The sequence below is a fragment of the Eschrichtius robustus genome, chromosome 12 (assembly GCF_028021215.1).
Source record: "Eschrichtius robustus isolate mEscRob2 chromosome 12, mEscRob2.pri, whole genome shotgun sequence".
Lineage (NCBI taxonomy): Eukaryota > Metazoa > Chordata > Mammalia > Artiodactyla > Eschrichtiidae > Eschrichtius > Eschrichtius robustus.
Window position 1 is genome coordinate 61700559 of NC_090835.1, and position 18425 is coordinate 61718983.

At 34.5% G+C, this 18425-nt stretch overlaps 1 protein-coding gene across 1 annotated transcript in view; it reads right to left on the reverse strand.

The window, feature by feature from the left end:
- Positions 1–16531: 16531 nt before the first annotated feature.
- Positions 16532–18425, reverse strand: part of KHDRBS2 (KH RNA binding domain containing, signal transduction associated 2) — a 731890-nt gene continuing 729996 nt past the window's right edge. Inside the window, exon 9 of the mRNA XM_068558149.1 lies at positions 16532–16629. Coding sequence (XP_068414250.1) covers positions 16532–16629 — 98 coding nt within the window. The remainder of the gene's footprint in view (positions 16630–18425) is intronic.

Genomic DNA, 18425 nt, shown 5'->3' on the forward strand with positions numbered 1-18425 from the left:
TTCAGACTCAACAGAGAATTTAAAACCTTTAGAGATAAGCAAAAGCTAAGAGAATTCAGCACAACCAAACCAACTTTACAACACATGTTAAAGGAACTTCTCTAGGCAGGAAGCACAAGACAAAGAAAAGACCTATAATAACAAACCCACAACAATTAAGAAAATGAAAATAGGAACATACGTATCAATAATTACCTTAAATGTAAATGTATTAAATGCTCCAACCAAAAGAGATAGACTGGCTGAATGGATACAAAAACAAGACCCGTATATATACTGTCTACAACAGACCCACTTCAGACCTAGAGACACATACAGACTGAAAGTGAGAGGATGGAAAAAGATATACCATGCAAATGGAAATCAAAAGAAAGCTGGAGTAGCAGTTCTCATATCAGAAAAAATAGACTTTAAAATAAAGACTATTACCAGAGACAAAGAAGGACACTACATAATGATCAAGGGATCAATCCAAGAAGAAGATATAACAATTGGAAATATTTATGCACCCAACTTAGGAGCACCTAAATACATATGGCAAATGCTAACAGCCATAGAAGGGGAAATCGACAGTAACACAATCATAGTAGGGGACTTTAACACCCCACTTTCACCAGTGGACAGATCACCTAAAATGAAAATAAATAAGGAAACACAAGCTTTAAATGATACAGTAAACTAGATGGACTTAATTGATATTAATAGGACACTCCATCCAAAAACAGCAGAATACACTTTCTTCTCAAGTGCTCATGTAACATTCTCCAGGATAGATCATATCTTGGGTCACAAATCAAGCCTTGGTAAATTTAAGACAATTGAAATCGTATCAAGTATCTTTTGTTACCACAACGCTATGAGACTAGATATCAATTACAGGAAAAATCTGTAAAAAATACAAACACATGGAGGCTAAACAATATGCTACTAAATAACCAAGAGATCACTGAGGAAATCAAAAAATACCTAGAAAGAAATGACAATGAAAACATGATGACCCAAAACCTATGGATGTAGCAAAACAGTTCTAAGAGGGAGGTTACAGCAATATAATCCTACCTCAAGAAACAAGAAGCATCTCAAATAAACAAACTAACCTTACACCTAAAGCAATTAGAGAAAGAAGAACAAAAAACCCAAAATTATCAGAAGGAAAGACATCATAAAGTTCAGATCAGAAATAAATGAAAAAGAATGAAGAAAACAGTAGCAAAGATCAATAAAGCTAAAAGCTGGTTCTTTGAGAAGATAAACAAAATTGATAAACCATTAGTCAGACTCATCAAGAAAAAAAGGGAGAAGACTCAAATCAGTAGAATCAGAAATGAAAAGGAGAAGTAACAACTGACACTGCACAAATACAAAGGATCATGAGAGATTACTACAAGCAACCATATGCCAGTAAAATGGACAACCTGGAGAAATGGACAAATTCTTAGAAAAGCACAACCTTCCGAGACTGAACCGGGAAGAAATAGAAAATATGAACAGACCAATCACAAGCACTGAAGTTGATACTGTGATTAAAAATCTTCTAACAAACAAAAGCCCAGGACCAGATGGCTTCACAGGCGAATACTATCAAACATTTAGAGAAGAGCTAACACCTATCCTTCTCAAACTCTTCCAAAATATAGCAGAGGGAGGAACACACCCAAACTCATACTACGAGGCCACCATCACCCTGATACCAAAACCAGACAAAGATGTCACAAAGAAAGAGACTACAGCCCAATATCACTAATGAACATAAATGCAAAAATCCTCAGCAAAATACAAGCAAACAGAATCCAACAGCACATTAAAAGGATCATACACCATGATCAAGTGGGGTTTATCTCAGGAATGCAAGGATTCTTCAATATATGCAAAACAATGGGATAAACCATATTAACAAATTGAAGGAGAGAAACCATATGATCATCTCAATAGATGCAGAATAAGCTTTCGACAAAATTCAACACAAATTTATGATAAAAACCCTCCAGAGAGTAGGCATAGACAGAACTTACATCAACATAATAAAGGCTATATATGACAAACCCACAGCCAACATTGTTCTCAATAGTGAAATACTGAAACTATTTACTCTAAGATCAAGAACAAGAAAAGGTTGTCCACTCTCATAACTATTAGTCAACATAGTTTTGGAAGTTCTAGTCACAGCAATCAGAGAAGAAAAAGAAATAAAAGACATTCAAATCAGAAAAGAAGAAGTAAAGCTGTCACTGTTTGCAGATGACAGGATACTATACATAGAGAATCCTAAAAATGCTACCAGAAAACTACTAGAGCTAATCAATGAAGTTGTAAAGTAGCAGGATACAAAATTAATGCACAGAAATCTCCTGCATTCCTTTACCCTAATGATGAAAAATCTGAAAGAGAAATTAAGCAAACACTCCCATTTACCATTGCAAACAAGAGAATAAAATACCTAGGAATAAACCTACCTAAGGACACAAAAGACCTGTATGCAGAAAACTATAAGACACTGATGAAAGAAATTTAAGATGATACAAACAGATGGAGAGAATTACCATGTTCTTAGATTGGAAGAATCAACATTGTGAAAATGACTATACTACCCAAAGCAATCTACAGATTCAATGCCATCCCTATGAAACTACCAATGACATTTTTCACAGAACTCGAACAAAAAATTTTACAATTTGTATGGAAACACAAAAGACCATGAATACCAAAACAATCTTCAGAAAGAAAGATGGATCTGGAGGAATCAGGCTCCCAGACATCAGACTATACTACACAGCTACAGTAATCAAGACAGTATGGTACTGGCACAAAAACAGACAGATAGATCAATGGAACAGGATAGAAAGCCCAGAGGTAAACCCACACACATATAGTCACCTTATTTTTGATAAAGGAGGCAAGAATATACAATGGAGAAAAGAGAGTGTCTTCAATAAGTGGTGCTGGGATAACTGGATAGCTACATGTAAAGGAATGAAATTAGAACACTCCCTAACACCATACACAAAAATAAACTCAAAATGGATTAAAGACCTAAATGTAAGGCCAGACACTATCAAACTCTTAGAGGAAAACATAGGCAGAACACTCTGTGACATCAATCACAGCAAGATCCTTTTTGATCCACCTCCTAGAGGAATGGAAATAAAAACAAAAATAAATAAATGGGACCTAATGAAACTTAAAAGCTTTTGCACAGCAAAGGAAACCATTAACCAGACAAAAAGACAACCCTCAGAATGGGAGAAAATATTTGCAAATGAAGCAACTGACAAAGGATTAATCTCCAAAATCTACAAGCAGCTCATGCAGCTCAATATCAAAAACACAAACAACCCAATCCAAAAATGAGCAGAAGACCTAAATAGACATTTCTCCAAAGAAGATATACAGATTGCCTACAAACACATGTAAGGATGCTCAATGTCACTAATCATTAGAGAAATGCAAATGAAAACTACAATGAAGTATCACCTCACATTGGTCAGAATGTCCAGCATCAAAAATTCTACAAACAATAAATTCTGGAGAGGGTGTGGAGAAAAGGGAACCCTCTTGCACTGTTGGTGGGAATGTAAATTGATACAGCCACTCTGGAAAACAGTATGGAGATTCCTTAAAAAACTAAAAATAGAACTACCATACGACCTAGCAATCCCACTACTGGGCATATATCCTGAGCAACATAATTCAGAAAGAGTCATGTACCACAATGTTCATTGCAGCTCCATTTACAATAGCCAGGAGATGTAAGCAACCTAAGTGTTCATTGACAGATGAACGGATAAAGAAGATGTGGCACATATATACAATGGAATATTACTCAGCCATAAAAAGAAACGAAATTGAATTATTTGTAGTGAGGTGGATGGACCTATAGACTGTCATACAGAGTGAAGTAAGTCAGAAAGAGAAAAGCAAATACCGTATGCTAACACATATAAACGGAGACAAAAAAAAAAAGTTTCTGAAGAACGTAAGAGCAAGACAAGAATAAAGATGCATACGTAGAGAATGGACTTGAGGACACGGGAAGTGGGAATGGTAAGCTGGGACAAAGTGAGAGTGGCATGGACATATATACACTACCAAATGTAAAATAGATAGCTAGTGGGAAGCAGCCACATAGCACAGGGAGGTCAGCTCGGTGCTTTGTGACCACCTAGAGGGGTGGCATAGGGAGGGTGGGAGGGAGATGCAAGAGGGAGGAGATATGGGGATATATGTATACATATAGCTGATTCACTTTGTTATAAAGCAGAAACTAACACATCATTGTAAAGCAATTATACTCCAATAAAGTTGTTTAAAAAAAAAGAAAGATCAACTGCTGATCTGTTTAATTTAGATTCAGATCGTCTGGAATCTTTTCCTCAAAACAAGGTGCTTGGTGTCAAATTAGGAAATTTCAGTGACTCTTTTGGTCTTTGCAAACCAAGCCAAAATTAGATTTTGAAACTCGCATGGCATTTAAAAATCTCAATTATCCAATATTCATAAAGTCCATTTAAAAAAAAAAATTAAGATGGATGGATGATAATATGCTAATTCTTCTCTAGTGGTGGAATAATTACCCATTTTTTTGTATTCAAGTTCTTAGAATCAGAGATGCTAAGGAACTGGAGTCACAATCTTGATGTATTATAAATAAAAATTAGAATGCTTCTATTGATTTTTCTTAATTTCAATCTATCCTCTTCCAACTAAAATCAGAAAAATCATTACTTCATTTCAATATTACCAATTTACTGTATACTTTTTTATCCATTAGGATCTTGATTTTGAGTAATTTCATATGCATCACACACCAATATGCTGTTTTTTAAATTATTTAATATTATGGCATGTTTTTAGGAGAAGGCATCTAACTGTTAATTATTAAAGTTCTGAGTAAATATTTATATATATGTAAAAGTAAATCTCAAAAATTTTGGTTAAGTTAGAATGTGTTTTATTAAAAGATGCTTAATAATTACTTCACATGAGCAGTGTCCTCTCTCATACAACCCGATCTCTCTTCCACCACTGGACACAACCACTTACAAAAATGAGATGGTTAGTTATTTTGGAGAGGTTAATATTTCAGACCAAGTCGTGTGGTTTTGCACAAACCTCTTAACCCGTCGAAGTTTTATTACCTTATATTTAAAATAAGAATAGGAAAATTTGGCCTGTTTTCTTCATAGAGCTGTTGTGATAATTAAATCAATATTATCTTAAATTTTTTAAAGTAGCAATGCATATAAAGGTAGATAGATATGCATATGTATGTAAGTACATATAATGTCATACACAATATTAGCATTTTACAAATAAATCAATATAATTTCCATATATCATAAATAGTACATAAGAAATATGATTAGAAAAATATGGAGGCAAATTGATATTTATTCATTTAGTTGTATTTGCTAAATGCCTCCCATCTATTTTGGATCAATATACTAGATTGATCCAAAGATTAAAAAGTTAAGCCTTTTCCTACGAGGGCTCCAATTTTTGCTACAAGAGAGGTAAAGCCTGACTGTTCTTTCCCAAAACATTTCTTGAACATCTTCAAACCAGGATGCTGCACTTGATGACAGTTTTTCTTTATGTGGCAGCTAGCAATGCACTTAGCTCAGTGGACTATTTGGCATTCACTGAATATGTTTTAGCCGTAAATTGTCATAAGGCCACTTTCTTTTGAACCTATTTCATTTAGTCACAGGCTCTCATTTCTAGTCTCATTTTCAGGTAAAAGTGTTTCCTTGAAGGATATAATTAACTGGTAGATTTAGAAATGGAAAACTATGTGGATTTGGTAAGTCATTTGGATATTACTAAAAATACAAAAACACCTTGGACTTAAATCCTGAAAGAATTAATTAATGGTCTTCTCCTACTTCTGAGCAATCAAATCAACTCATGACCAAGTTTTACTTATTAGTAATTAACGTTTATGATGCCCTATTTTAGATATCTCCCTAATAATCTCAGCACAAGAAACAAACAATTCTTATTGAGAAAACATATGCTTCCAACAGGGTCTATTGTTTTACTCATAGTATGGTATACCAAACTACAGATTTCTTAAAATATAGGTTGAAAGACAGTATCTCTCAAACATCAATATGTTTGAGAGCAATGTGATAAAACTATTTTGTCATAACCTTGAATTATAGATTTAGTAGTCCTATTTTTTAAATATCTCTGAACAATTCTAAAGCTCCATATATGTAATTTGTAATTTTCTAAAAGCACAAACTGGTACAAATTTTTGTTCTTTACTCAACATTGGACATGTAGAAATTTTCTTGAAGTGGTAAAAAAAGAAACTCTGCTGGTGGAAGTGAAGGGAAAATGCAATGGTCCACAAGAGTGACTGTTCTGAGACAGACAACAGACATTTCAGACACATGCAATAGCTAAGTATTCTGTATTTGCTGTAGAAGCAAAGCATGTTTTTAATTTCTAAAGTTATTGCCTTATGTGATAAATTGCACATGATTGTGACTTATGAGAATTTTCAGATGTCAAGACACTCCATTCTTTAAGGTTATAAGGGGTGAGTTATCTTTTGTTTTTCATGTTGCTACCTGTTTTGTCATAGCACTTCTAATGGGTCTTTCTCAGCCTTTCAGCTACATTTCTTTCTAAATCTATTTTTTCCTTATTCTCATGTTCACTTTCATTTTGGTAACCTATTATTAAGTTTAATAAAATATAAATACATTATACATTTAAATGGTATATATCCTCTATATAGGACAAGACATAGTAAAGGAAAACTACATTTTATTTTTGCAGTCACACAGATTGAGACAAATCAATACAATAGAGCATGCTGTTAGTAAACAAGTAAGTGACCATGACTATTTTTCTAGACATATATTTTTCCAGTTTGTTTTCATTTTTCATTGAAGTTTTATGTCAACCTCCATGAAGGCTACATTCTATACTTAGATACACATAACTTCCATTTAGTCAATGGTAAGATGTGCAGATAAATATAGTCAGGCACAACCTATAGTCAAGGTTATTATGCAAGACACATTTTCTAGATTATTCAGGAAAAATAGATATTCTGAATATTTTGGCTTATGCATATAGAGGTATTCAGAAATTTATCATCAGACTTCAAATTTAATACTGATCTTGGCAGTATTCATAGTAAAAGGGTTTATTCTAATTCCTTTTTACTAGTTTGATGAATGAACTACATATCTGCATTTTGGTTTCCTCTAAAATTTAGTTTACTACATAAAATGTGATCAAAGTCAGAAGGGACAGTAGAGTGTAGGAGTTGAGGATGAAATCTCTGGGTTTAGAGTCCAAGCCACTGGCCAGTGTGACCTTGGGTGGGTTACTTTGCCTCTCAGGCTCAGTGTCCTCATTCAGAAAATGAGAATGCCCTAGAACTTATGTCATAGGGCTGTTGAGAAAATATATGAAGTAAATCCTAAAGATACAGTGGTTGATGTGTATTATGTATCCATTCCACTTTTGCAAATACCTCTTTATTCACATTATTCTTACTATTGAAATAGGTATACAAACATGGCTAGTCTTTTGTTTTTAGCTGTATTTCAATGTGAGCAATATATGTGCAACATTATTATAAGATTCTTGTGTATAAACATGTAATACATGTTATGAAGATACCCAATACATGCTTCCTTATGACTATAATGATGAGCATTTTTAAAACTGTGTTCTAAAGCCTACATTATCTGGTTTCAGTAAAGAATATTTTTAAAATGTCTAAGCTGCAAATTGATTTCAGTAATATGAATGTATTTATGGATTAAACTAGCTTCTATTTGCACATTTGATACATACCATGAAGATACTTTAAAGTTAAAATTTTTAGTCAAGGAAAAATACCTTGGGAAAGAATATTAACTAAATTTGGGGAAGATATACGTATGATTTTTCTTTACATGCCTCACAGTTCTATGACTATGTACTATTATTATTTTTTTTTTTTATCCATTTTACCTACAAGAAAACTGAAACTCAAAAAGTGAAAGTAAGTTTGCTTACACTCTAGAGCATGTGCTGTGGGTTAACATTTCATAGTGTAACAATACAACTTTAATTCTCCACACAAATCAACTTTATGGAAATGGGTCACTTTTTCACAAAAGAACAAAATTCATCTCACCTCTGAAAATTAAAATGGCACTTCTGGATAAAGCAGAATCTCACTGCAAATGAATAAATAAGTAACAAGCAGTTGAGGAATGGAGGAAGGAGAGAAGGGAAAGAAGATGAAAAAAATCAGAAGGAATACAAACCAACGTATTAACAGAGTTATCTCTGAAGAGTAGGATTATAGAATTTTGATTTTTACATTACATATTTACATTATACAGTATAATTTTTTAACCCTGAATATGGATTCATTTTGTAACTTAAAAAAGGAGACAGTATTTTAAAAAAAAGAACCCCTTCCGGGCTTCCCTGGTGGCGCAGTGGTTGGGAGTCTGCCTGCCAATGCGGGGACACGGGTTCGAGCCCTGGTCTGGGAGGATCCCACGTGCCGCGGAGCAGCTGGGCCCGTGAGCCACAATTACTGAGCCTGCGCGTCTGTAGCCTGTGCTCCGCAACAAGAGGGGCAGCGATAGTGAGAGGCCCGCGCACCGCGATGAAGAGTGGCCCCCGCTTGCCGCAACTAGAGAAAGCCCTCGCACAGAAACAAAGACCCAACACAGCCATAAATAAATAAATAAATAAACAAACAAATACTTAAAAAAAAGTAAAAGTCTATAAAAAAAATTAAAAAAAAAAAAGAACCCCTTCCCCCAAATTACCAATTCACTGGCAATTCTGCCATATTGTAAGACAACCATTATTTGTACCTGAATGATTTACTCACAAGAAATGAAGAAAGGTTTTTAAGAAGTTAAACCAATTTGTACTTTGTTTGAGGTTATCAGTAATTAAAGGGTTTCATAGAAGTTTACCTGATGGATTACTTATTTTAAAAACTATTGCCTTAAAAGAAGGCAACATACCTAATATTTGTTCTAAATAAGTATTGGCCAATAAATACATTTATATTCTTAAACCTCCAAGAAGAAAGTGGAAAGAAACAGTTTAAAAATTCAGCATTAATTCCATTATGAAGATTATCTTTATGCAACATGTAAATATAATCTTCCCTGCTTAAGGACATTTAAAACTGGCTTCCTTCCAGTCATAGACACTATGAACTGATCTTTGTGAATTCCATTAAGAGGATTATTTATTTATTATTTTAAGGTTTATATTTTGGAATAGAGAACTTAGACTAATTTAAGACATTTTCTTACCTATTGCATCGCCTTATACATTACAGCTAAGAAATCAAGATTTTGTGACCAGTAGGTTATACATAAATGTTATTATTTTTCTGTTTTAATTAAATGTGATTTTGTTTTCTTTTCATACTTTATGGTTTACAATGAGCATGCATTGGTTTAATAATTAACACAACATTTTTTAATGTGGGGGCCCTGTTGTATAGATTGGACAGCACTCCCTTCCTTAGAGTCATCAATTAATTGTTTTTCTCTTTGTCTTCTCACATCCCATGTACCGTTGGGAAAATGACAGAGACTTTGAGAAGGAAGGGGTGAGATGATATCAGAAAAGGTTGAAAAATGTCCTGATGTCAAAAAAGGCAGGCTGTAAGGTCAGAATACAGGAAATGCGGTGCCCCTTTGTGAGGGCAGACAGAGACTGAGACAGGAGGGAGGGAACATTTTCCTGCTGGTGGAAGTCATCCTGAGAGGCATCAAGGTGACAGGAAACCTGTGTGTAGTGGTGACATTTGCTTCCAGAGAGGTTCTAAGAGGAGGATCCAAGAGTCTCCAAATTTCTCTTGGAAATAGATCATTCTCTATATCCCACTGTGAAGTATAAAATATGGTGAAACAGAAACTTGAACAAAATAAGTGTTTAGCAGTTTGTTACCAATTTTTAAGATGGCTCGTTCTGTACTTGTTTTTGGTAAAGGCCGAGAAGCTAGCTGTTGTTAAGGCATCCAGTGGTGTATGACTCAGACAACTTCCTCTCCTATTTTCTCAATTTCTCTCACAGTAAAGTGTAAGAGACTGAGATATAAAACAGCGTATCAAGCAGAGTGACCTTATTACCCACTGTAAATAATGCTTTGAGTACCAATTAATCAATTCTAAGTAAAGAGACTAGAAAATTAATCTTCTTGATGGATATTGAAGACCCGTGCCTGCCAGTCAACAAGAACAACTATCTTACTGTTAACTCAGATATTTTAATAGAAAACTAGAATGTCCAGGCAAATGCCACACATTATATTGACAACAGGAAATGCTTTGTTTTAAAATATTTAACATTGAGTGATAGCTTCACTCTGTGTTCTTAACACATGACTGCATGGTTTATACAAAGATGTTTCTGATTTGAATTGACTCTCTCATACTTTAAAGCAGAGTTCTGATTTACAGACTGAAGAATAAAAGCATGAAATTTCTTTTATGCTTATTTAACCACGTGAGGGTTTTTTAATGTTAAAATATAACTTAGATTATAAATGAATCCATTTGTTCTACAAAAGACTGTAGCATTCACCTCTATTTTCTATGATAGAACTTTTGACAGAATGACAAATTTGAGGAAAGATCAAAGTAGATGAACTTCAAGCTAAAATATTTTATCTTTTTTTTTTTTTTTTTTTTAGTTAGGATTCATCAAGTTGCTACAGAACAGAAATTATGTTACGGCTACCTGAGATTTTAGATTCACTTTTTTTTTTTTAATACATCTTTATTGGAGTATAATTGCTTCACAGTGCTATGTTAGTTTCTGTTGTACAACAAAGTGAATCAGCCACATGCATTCATATATCCCCATATCCCCTCCCTCTTGAGCCTCCCTCCCACCCTCCCTATCCCACCCCTCTAGGTTGTTGCAAAGCACAGAGCTGATCTCCCTGTGCTATGAGTCAAATTCATTAAAAGTTGGAAATCATGATAGCATTTTGGAAAATGTATGGGTTATAAAATTTTGTTTTAAACATTGGTTTTCCTATATACTAGTAGTGTGACATTAGCTAAGCCTCTGAACTTCAACTTCTTCTTCTGTAAAGCAGGGTTAACTGTGCTTCCTTTGAAAGCTTGTTGTAAGGATTACAGGGGTTCCATGTATGTCTTTATGTGAAAATTCTAGTACCTTGCCTGGTATGTATGCTCAGAAAACTGATGGCTTCATTATTATTATTGTTGTTATTATTCTTTGGCCTCATACAGAACACAAATAATGTAATCAGTTTTGTAAATTACCATTCAATTGGATATTTGCAATTATTCACTGCATAATTTTTTGCAGTAAAAATTAAACCTTTCAATGGAATCTGCAAGAGTGGCAAACAGATGAAGTTTTCAGTTAACAGTTTTTTGATATTGAAAAAATACTTGATATTCAACCAACTTGACAGATTACTGATCACTGTTTTCTATTCCCTTTAAAACCCCCAAAAGTAGACAAACTTCTATATTATATTAGCCAAGAGACAAAGAGATAAAGAAAATGCTATATAATTAAATGGTTACATTTTTAAGGGACATTTGTGGTTTCAAAGTACAAGCCTATATACTTTTAAGTGAAAAACTAAAGAAACAAGTGTAATATTTTAATAATATAGTTTAAAAAGCAATTTCCTTTAAAGGAATTCATGTCATTCTGTGACAAATTTATTTAAAAACTGTTAGTGCTTCAATTGTTATTAAGCTAAATGGCCTTAGTTCCATTAATATACTGAAAGTGAAAATCATCTAAATATTAAAAATAAGACCTAAAAGTACTTAAAAGTACTATTTGGTCTCATAAATGGCATCAAACTGATTCTGATTTAATCATACTGGAGTGTAGTAAAACTTTTTTGGACATATATAAGCAGGTATAAAGACTTTCTTACTCATTAATGTCTACTGTTCCAAACTAGCAACCTTTGTTGAGTTCCCTGTTGTCATAGGATCATTATAGTATACCAAGAGCTACAGCATTATCTGAAAGAATGTCTGGAGTATGCACACGAATAACGTCAACTGTAATTTAAAAACCTTATACCATGTAACTTGCACAGATGAATGTCAGACATGAGAATAACTATACAGACACTGGCTCTAGAACTGGCATGGTACCTGTTTCTGCCATCTTTGGGAGCCAGCATTTTGAAATTAGTTAGAGGGGACATGATTTCATGAAGGGATCCAATGGGACCAGTGTCACTGACAAGAGAAGAAAGCTCCCTCCAGCTGGGCAAATGTTCACTGTTGGGGCCACACTGAACAGTTTTCATCCTATCAAAGGTTTCTGCTGAGAGGCCACTAACTTAGGGAAATTCTCATTCCCTGTTGCTAGAGAAACCTACTGTATTCACTTCTGATTATTTTATGAGTTGGGAAAGTTATGTAATAAATGACTGCAATGTATACATAATTATATTTTTCTATACCTCAACTTGATTTCAATCTCAAGTTCCCATACTGCCAGTGGAGAAAAATTATCTCAACCAGTTAAGATTAATTTTGGTCACGGGTTCCCTTGTCAACTCAGGAATTTATTTTCCTCCTCTCTTTTTTTCTGGGTTGGATTTCAGTTTTGGAGGTGTTTGTAGCAGGGAGCAGCTGATCTTCTCACCTCTCCACATATACATCTGCATTCTGGTCAGTGTTGGTCCAAGCTGATGCTACTGCTCCTTTCCCTGCCTTCCTGCAGAGGTGACTGTGAGTGGCTCTCTGCCACATCTGCTCCACTCGTGCCAGCATGGGAAAACATTCTATAGAAGCATTTTTCTACAGGATTGCACCTGGAACACACTGAGGTGGGGGAATTCAGTGAAGCCTCCCCAGGCTCCACTTTAGACAAATATTCCCTCTGTGTTCTAAACCTATGGGAGGCTCTTATTGGATAATCGATTTAGTGTACAGACTCAGACTCAAGACCACACTAATGTCTTACACTAATATCTTAGATATTGTTACCTCTTGAGCTTTCTTCTCAGCCTGAACAATGTTTATCTTGTAGATATATGGAGGCACGTAGACAGGAGTCTTTATTTATTGATTTTTGGATAGGAGTCTTTTAAATCTACTGTTTTATGTCCTACTCAGAACCTGCTCAAAATACAAGCTTTTGAAACTCAAAATCCCCTTTCTCACAAATCGTTGTTATTGAACTTCAAAAACTCTTAATTTAAACTCAATAGCCAATAATTTTCTCTTCTCTTATTCAGCACTGGTGTTTCTGCTGTGATAGCCCTACCTTGAGTTAATGCATTGAAAGATCGAGTCTGAATGTTGAGAGACCCATAGGTTATAAAGCAACAATAACAGCAATGATAAAATAATTACAATGGACACAAAAACATATAGATTAATATATCAAAATAGTAACAAACTGCGACTGATTTCTCTGTCATTGCTATACAAGATCAAGCTTATTGTTTAAAAAGGATCAAAGGAGAATAGTAAGCAGGATACCTGGATTACAAGTTCTTTCTCCCCTTGGAGCCTGCTTCCTGAACTGTCTGGACTCCAAGACCTGACTCAGACTGTTCTCTTCCCCAGGCAGCCCTCCCCTCCACCTCCATGCATAGGCTGCCCCTCTCAGTCCATGGTTCCCTCAGTCTCTGGCCTCCCTCTAGTCATGAGGAATATCCAGGCTCTCTCATCTCTCTCCTGTGGCATTTGTTTAACTCTACACTGTATCAGGGATATCTGTGTAGTGATAAGAGGACCAAACCTAGAAGGAGAAAACTTGGATTTTATCTCTGTTTCAATCATCGTGGCAAGACCATTTCAATTCTCAAGCCTGTCTGTGGATCTCATAACTGCCCTTGCATTGTTTTCAGTCTGAGGTTTATTGGCTAAAGTTTTCAACTCCTTGTGTATAGAAATCAAGTCTCAATTTCCAATAGTGCTTTGTACTTAGTAAATATTTGCTGAATCAAATAGAATGGCAGATGAGAAACAAAGAATTTACTGATAAATCTAATGGGATAAATGGGGAAAATAATGGTAAGTTTATTTTAGTTGACTAAGTAAATATCATCTTACTGACAGAGGGTAGGCAAGGGGTTGGTTATGGGGCTCCCTTTCCCATCCCCTCCATCTCAGTCAACAATTGTGATTTCCTTTTCTTATGTCTGCAGAATAAAAGTTTTGACTCTTTCTCTGCACAATTAAGAAGAGGTAATATATAGTAGTAATATAGGTAATATAGTAGTTCATTGCAAGGAAAAGGGCTGCAGATTAACTATGAATTCACCTTTCTGAATAAGCTCAGAGAGCCTTGCCAGGTAAATACCAAGTTAGATCACTTTCTTTAAAAGAAGATACAAATAACTCAGTTTCTAGACAACAATCTAAACCTTTTTAGTATTTCAACAAGTGGCATTTGGTGTTTTAGCTTACTACATAGCTTCATGTTGCTAAAGATTATCTATCTATGTCAAGATAAAAATAAACTTACCTCTCTCATTCTTAGCCCATCACACCTGTTATTCAATTATGTGCTCTTTGCTTGTGGGTACCTGAAACAGTAAGAAAGAATAGAAAACAAATTAAATATAACTCAATAGCATTTTGTGAAAGGCAAATATTACAAATTTAATAGATGACAGACACACACTTCATAAAACTATTAGCATGCAACTCCAGCTGCAAAAACTGAACAACAATATGCCTAAACTGGTTAGCAGCAAAAAAGTAAACCAATTACATTGACAAAAGCCACCATAAACAAAAAAACTGTATTTAAAAGATGAACAGTTTTGGCATTCATCCCTACCATCGAGTTTTTCACTTTCTTTTTTCCATCAAAATTTAGCTCACGTTTGATGTTAGCAAGAATTGCATTACTATTATTGCTAATTTTAGTTCTGTTTATTACCTTGAGGGTTATATATTGTAAAATAATTTTGGTGCCTCTAGTTAATGTTAATTAGTTCTTTTAATAACCTATAGACCTATTTGTTATGTTTTTGTAGGTTTACTTTTTTAACTATCAGGAACTTAATAACTGAGAATATTTAACATTACTGTTGCATAGGCAAAATTACAGAGTTACTATTAGTGTTACCTGTTTAACGTTTAGTCATCCTTTGAGTCCTGCGACATATTTCCTTAACAATCATCAGCCATCAAGTCTGATAGTCTCAAAAGAATTATCAGCCCTCTAAACTGCCTTCAAGGGCGGTGATATTTAGCACTGAAAATTACAAATAAAGTTTTTGAGGTTGAATAGCAACAACTGGCCAGTGACACTGATGATTTGTTTGTCAAAACAAATTGTTATAAACTACGCAAATGAAGTCCACACACTCCTTTGAGTGAAAATAAAGTGAATCTACGCAATGCTTACATGTTGGATGGGATATTTAATGTGCGGGAAACTCAAAGTTTGAAGAACTAGGCATTTAGACAGTGGTAAGTGGTAATCTTACCTCTTTATACTCCATTACTCTTTCTCACGAGAGACATGCTAATGCAAACAAGTCAACCAGAATTTGTGTTTAGCAAGATAAAGCTTAGAGGATAGTTTAAAATCCATTTATTATTCTAAATCCATTTTTTTCCATTAACATGTTATACATTAGTGTTTACTAACCATGATTCATGTAACAGTTTAGTTTGTTAACTTTTAAATTATTTAACAACCATAAGTTATTAATACACTTTTAAAGTATTACACAAATATCTTAAAACAGGCTTGGGTTCATTTTTGTAATTTTTAAATAGAAAACATTTTAGGCATCTCTTGAAAAAGAAATAAAGCAGGCATTTAAAGCTAGAAAACAAGTAATTCCAAATTTAGTTTTTACAAAAGTTTTCAGCTTTATTGACAAATTATGGCAAACATATTTGACAAATTGTGGTTTCCTATTTAGAGAAGCTTACACATGGAACTTTATGTGTGTGTGTTTTTCTTTTTTAACAAATACAGGTTAAAACACTAAACAAATTCAGTTAGCTACATACATACAGTAGCTGCTTGTTTTCAACCCCATTAAAACAGCATTTAAAATTAAATTTACAAACTTAATATCGAACAGCTTCATCTAACTAACAGATATTAAAAGACAGGTTAAAACATCTTATCTACAACTTTATTATAGCTAGTTCAAATATCATGTTACAGTTTTTTAGCAACCCTAAACAAAGTTTTTGCTAGTTGATTGAGACTCAAAATCTGTTAACAGATTCATGCTCTTTCTTTAAAAAGAAGGAAAGGAAAAAAAAAAAAGATTACACACAACAATGAAAACAACCAAGAGAATATCATCCTACTGAATGGTTTATAGACAATGCTTGCCAATGTTTTTTTTAGTCTGTTTTATAAAATAATACTAATGTCAGTGTCATGCCAACAGTATCAGGGCAATACAAGAAATATATGGGAGCAATCATGAGCAGTTATCCCTAGAATAGGAACAAAGAAAAGGACTATTACTTGTCATGTTGCTGTTTATGTGGAGACCACAGGCTATGAATTGTCTTTGAGGTGAGGTCACAGGTGAGGAGAACCCTCAGTATCTACTATAGGGGTGCTCCCTGTATCCCCCTCGGGCTGACCTTGGTGGTGGTGCCTTCAGGCTGGAGCGGGTCATGGCCCATTCTTCTGGTGCTATGAACAAGAGAAAGACAGTAGCATTCACTTGGCTTCACAGTTACCAAAAACAGTTATTTAAGATGCAATAGCCGAAAAGAGAATAAAGGATCTTAACACTGAAGGCTCTAGACTTACTACATTTTCCATATGGTGAGATCATACAAAAAAATATATATTTTGAAATACAGCCACTTGGAATTAAACTTGCAGGGCATTTTTCAAAGCAGAGAAAGTTAAAGTCCATTTATTATGTGTTAAATAGAAAGAGGAGCATCAAGGTAAACCGCCCCTCCCTAATCCTTTGCACAGACTCCTAAAAGAAACTGGATATAGGAAACCAGTGGTTCTTAGCCCTTGATTAACATAGGATTCACCTGGGAATCTTGAACCCAAACCAAACCAAACCAAAAATGACTAATGCCTATTCTCTATCTCCCAAACCAAATGATTAAAAAACTCTACAGGGTGAGACCTAGGGTTTGGTATTTTTTCAGTGCTTCCCTAGATGACTCAGGGTCCAACGTTGAGGTTCATTGTGCTAAACTATCCAAGTCAGTGAGAGAGAAGAAGATATGGCATAAATTTTCAGTAGCAAATCAGTAAAGAAAAATCTTCTATCAGTTTTTCGAAAAACAAGTTGAAAAATAAAGAGGTATTAGTACTCTAGGAAAATTCTTCATTTATCTGTTAATCTGACTTCCAGTAACCTCAATGCTCTGGGACCTGGCCAACAGACAAGAAACAAGCAGCCAACCTTTTGAGTGTTGTGGAAAATAGCTTTTTTAAAGTCTATGTACCCAAAAGGGAAATGTAGTGCTCCTTCAAAGGGCCAAGGGGTTTATGGTGGCTTAAGTGGTTCCAGAAACTAGGTTATCTGGGTCTTTCAATCAGAAAGAATTCAGTTCTTCATTAGAAAGCAGATTTTATGCATTGGGCTATGGAGGGAGGAAGTATGGATATAAGAAAAGGGATTACTAGAAATAGACACACTGACATTGACAGCTGATATACAAGATGGTGGTAATGGAAATAACTGGAAAATCACTTCAGATTGAGGCCACTGATGTAGGGCATATGCCCCTGGATAGCTCAAGTGCCTCTAAGAATGTTTTTAGCAAAAACAATAAGAAAAATTTAAATTGTACTTACTATACTATAAGGAAAGGAATAATCATCTATAATATAGAAAAATGAACAAAAGTTGGATCAATATAGGGGAAAATAGCATTAAAGGGGTGAACATTAGGTTTCTGAGGATATCCTTCATTAGGATACCTTTATTACAAATGATATCTGATGATAAATGAAAAATTACGTCTCTTTCACTATTTAAGGTACATGCTTATGATTATTTCAATATATGATAGGACACAAAATAGAAGTGAGATCCTAAATAAATATGAGAAGTGTTACCTTTGGTCAGAATACAGATTTACCTAGATCAGGGGTTGGCAAACTAAGGCCTTTGAGCCAAATTTGGCCAGCTGCCTGTTTTTGTAAATGAAGTTTTACTGGACTACAGGTATGCTTACTTATTAACATATTGTATGTGGCTGCCTTCACTCTACAAAGGAAGACTTGAGTAATTGTAACAGAGACCATACTGCATGCAAAGCCTAAAGTATTTACACACTGGGCTTTTACAAGAAAGTTTTACAGGACCCGCTCTAGATCATGTTGTCTTTTTTGGTGGGAGATTGTAGATGTTGGTCTTTTTCATGTGATCTCTTGAAGACAGCAGTTTACCACCAAGCTGCTAGACTTTCTCAACAGACATTTTGGAGAAGAATTTTATGTATGTACTTGACTGG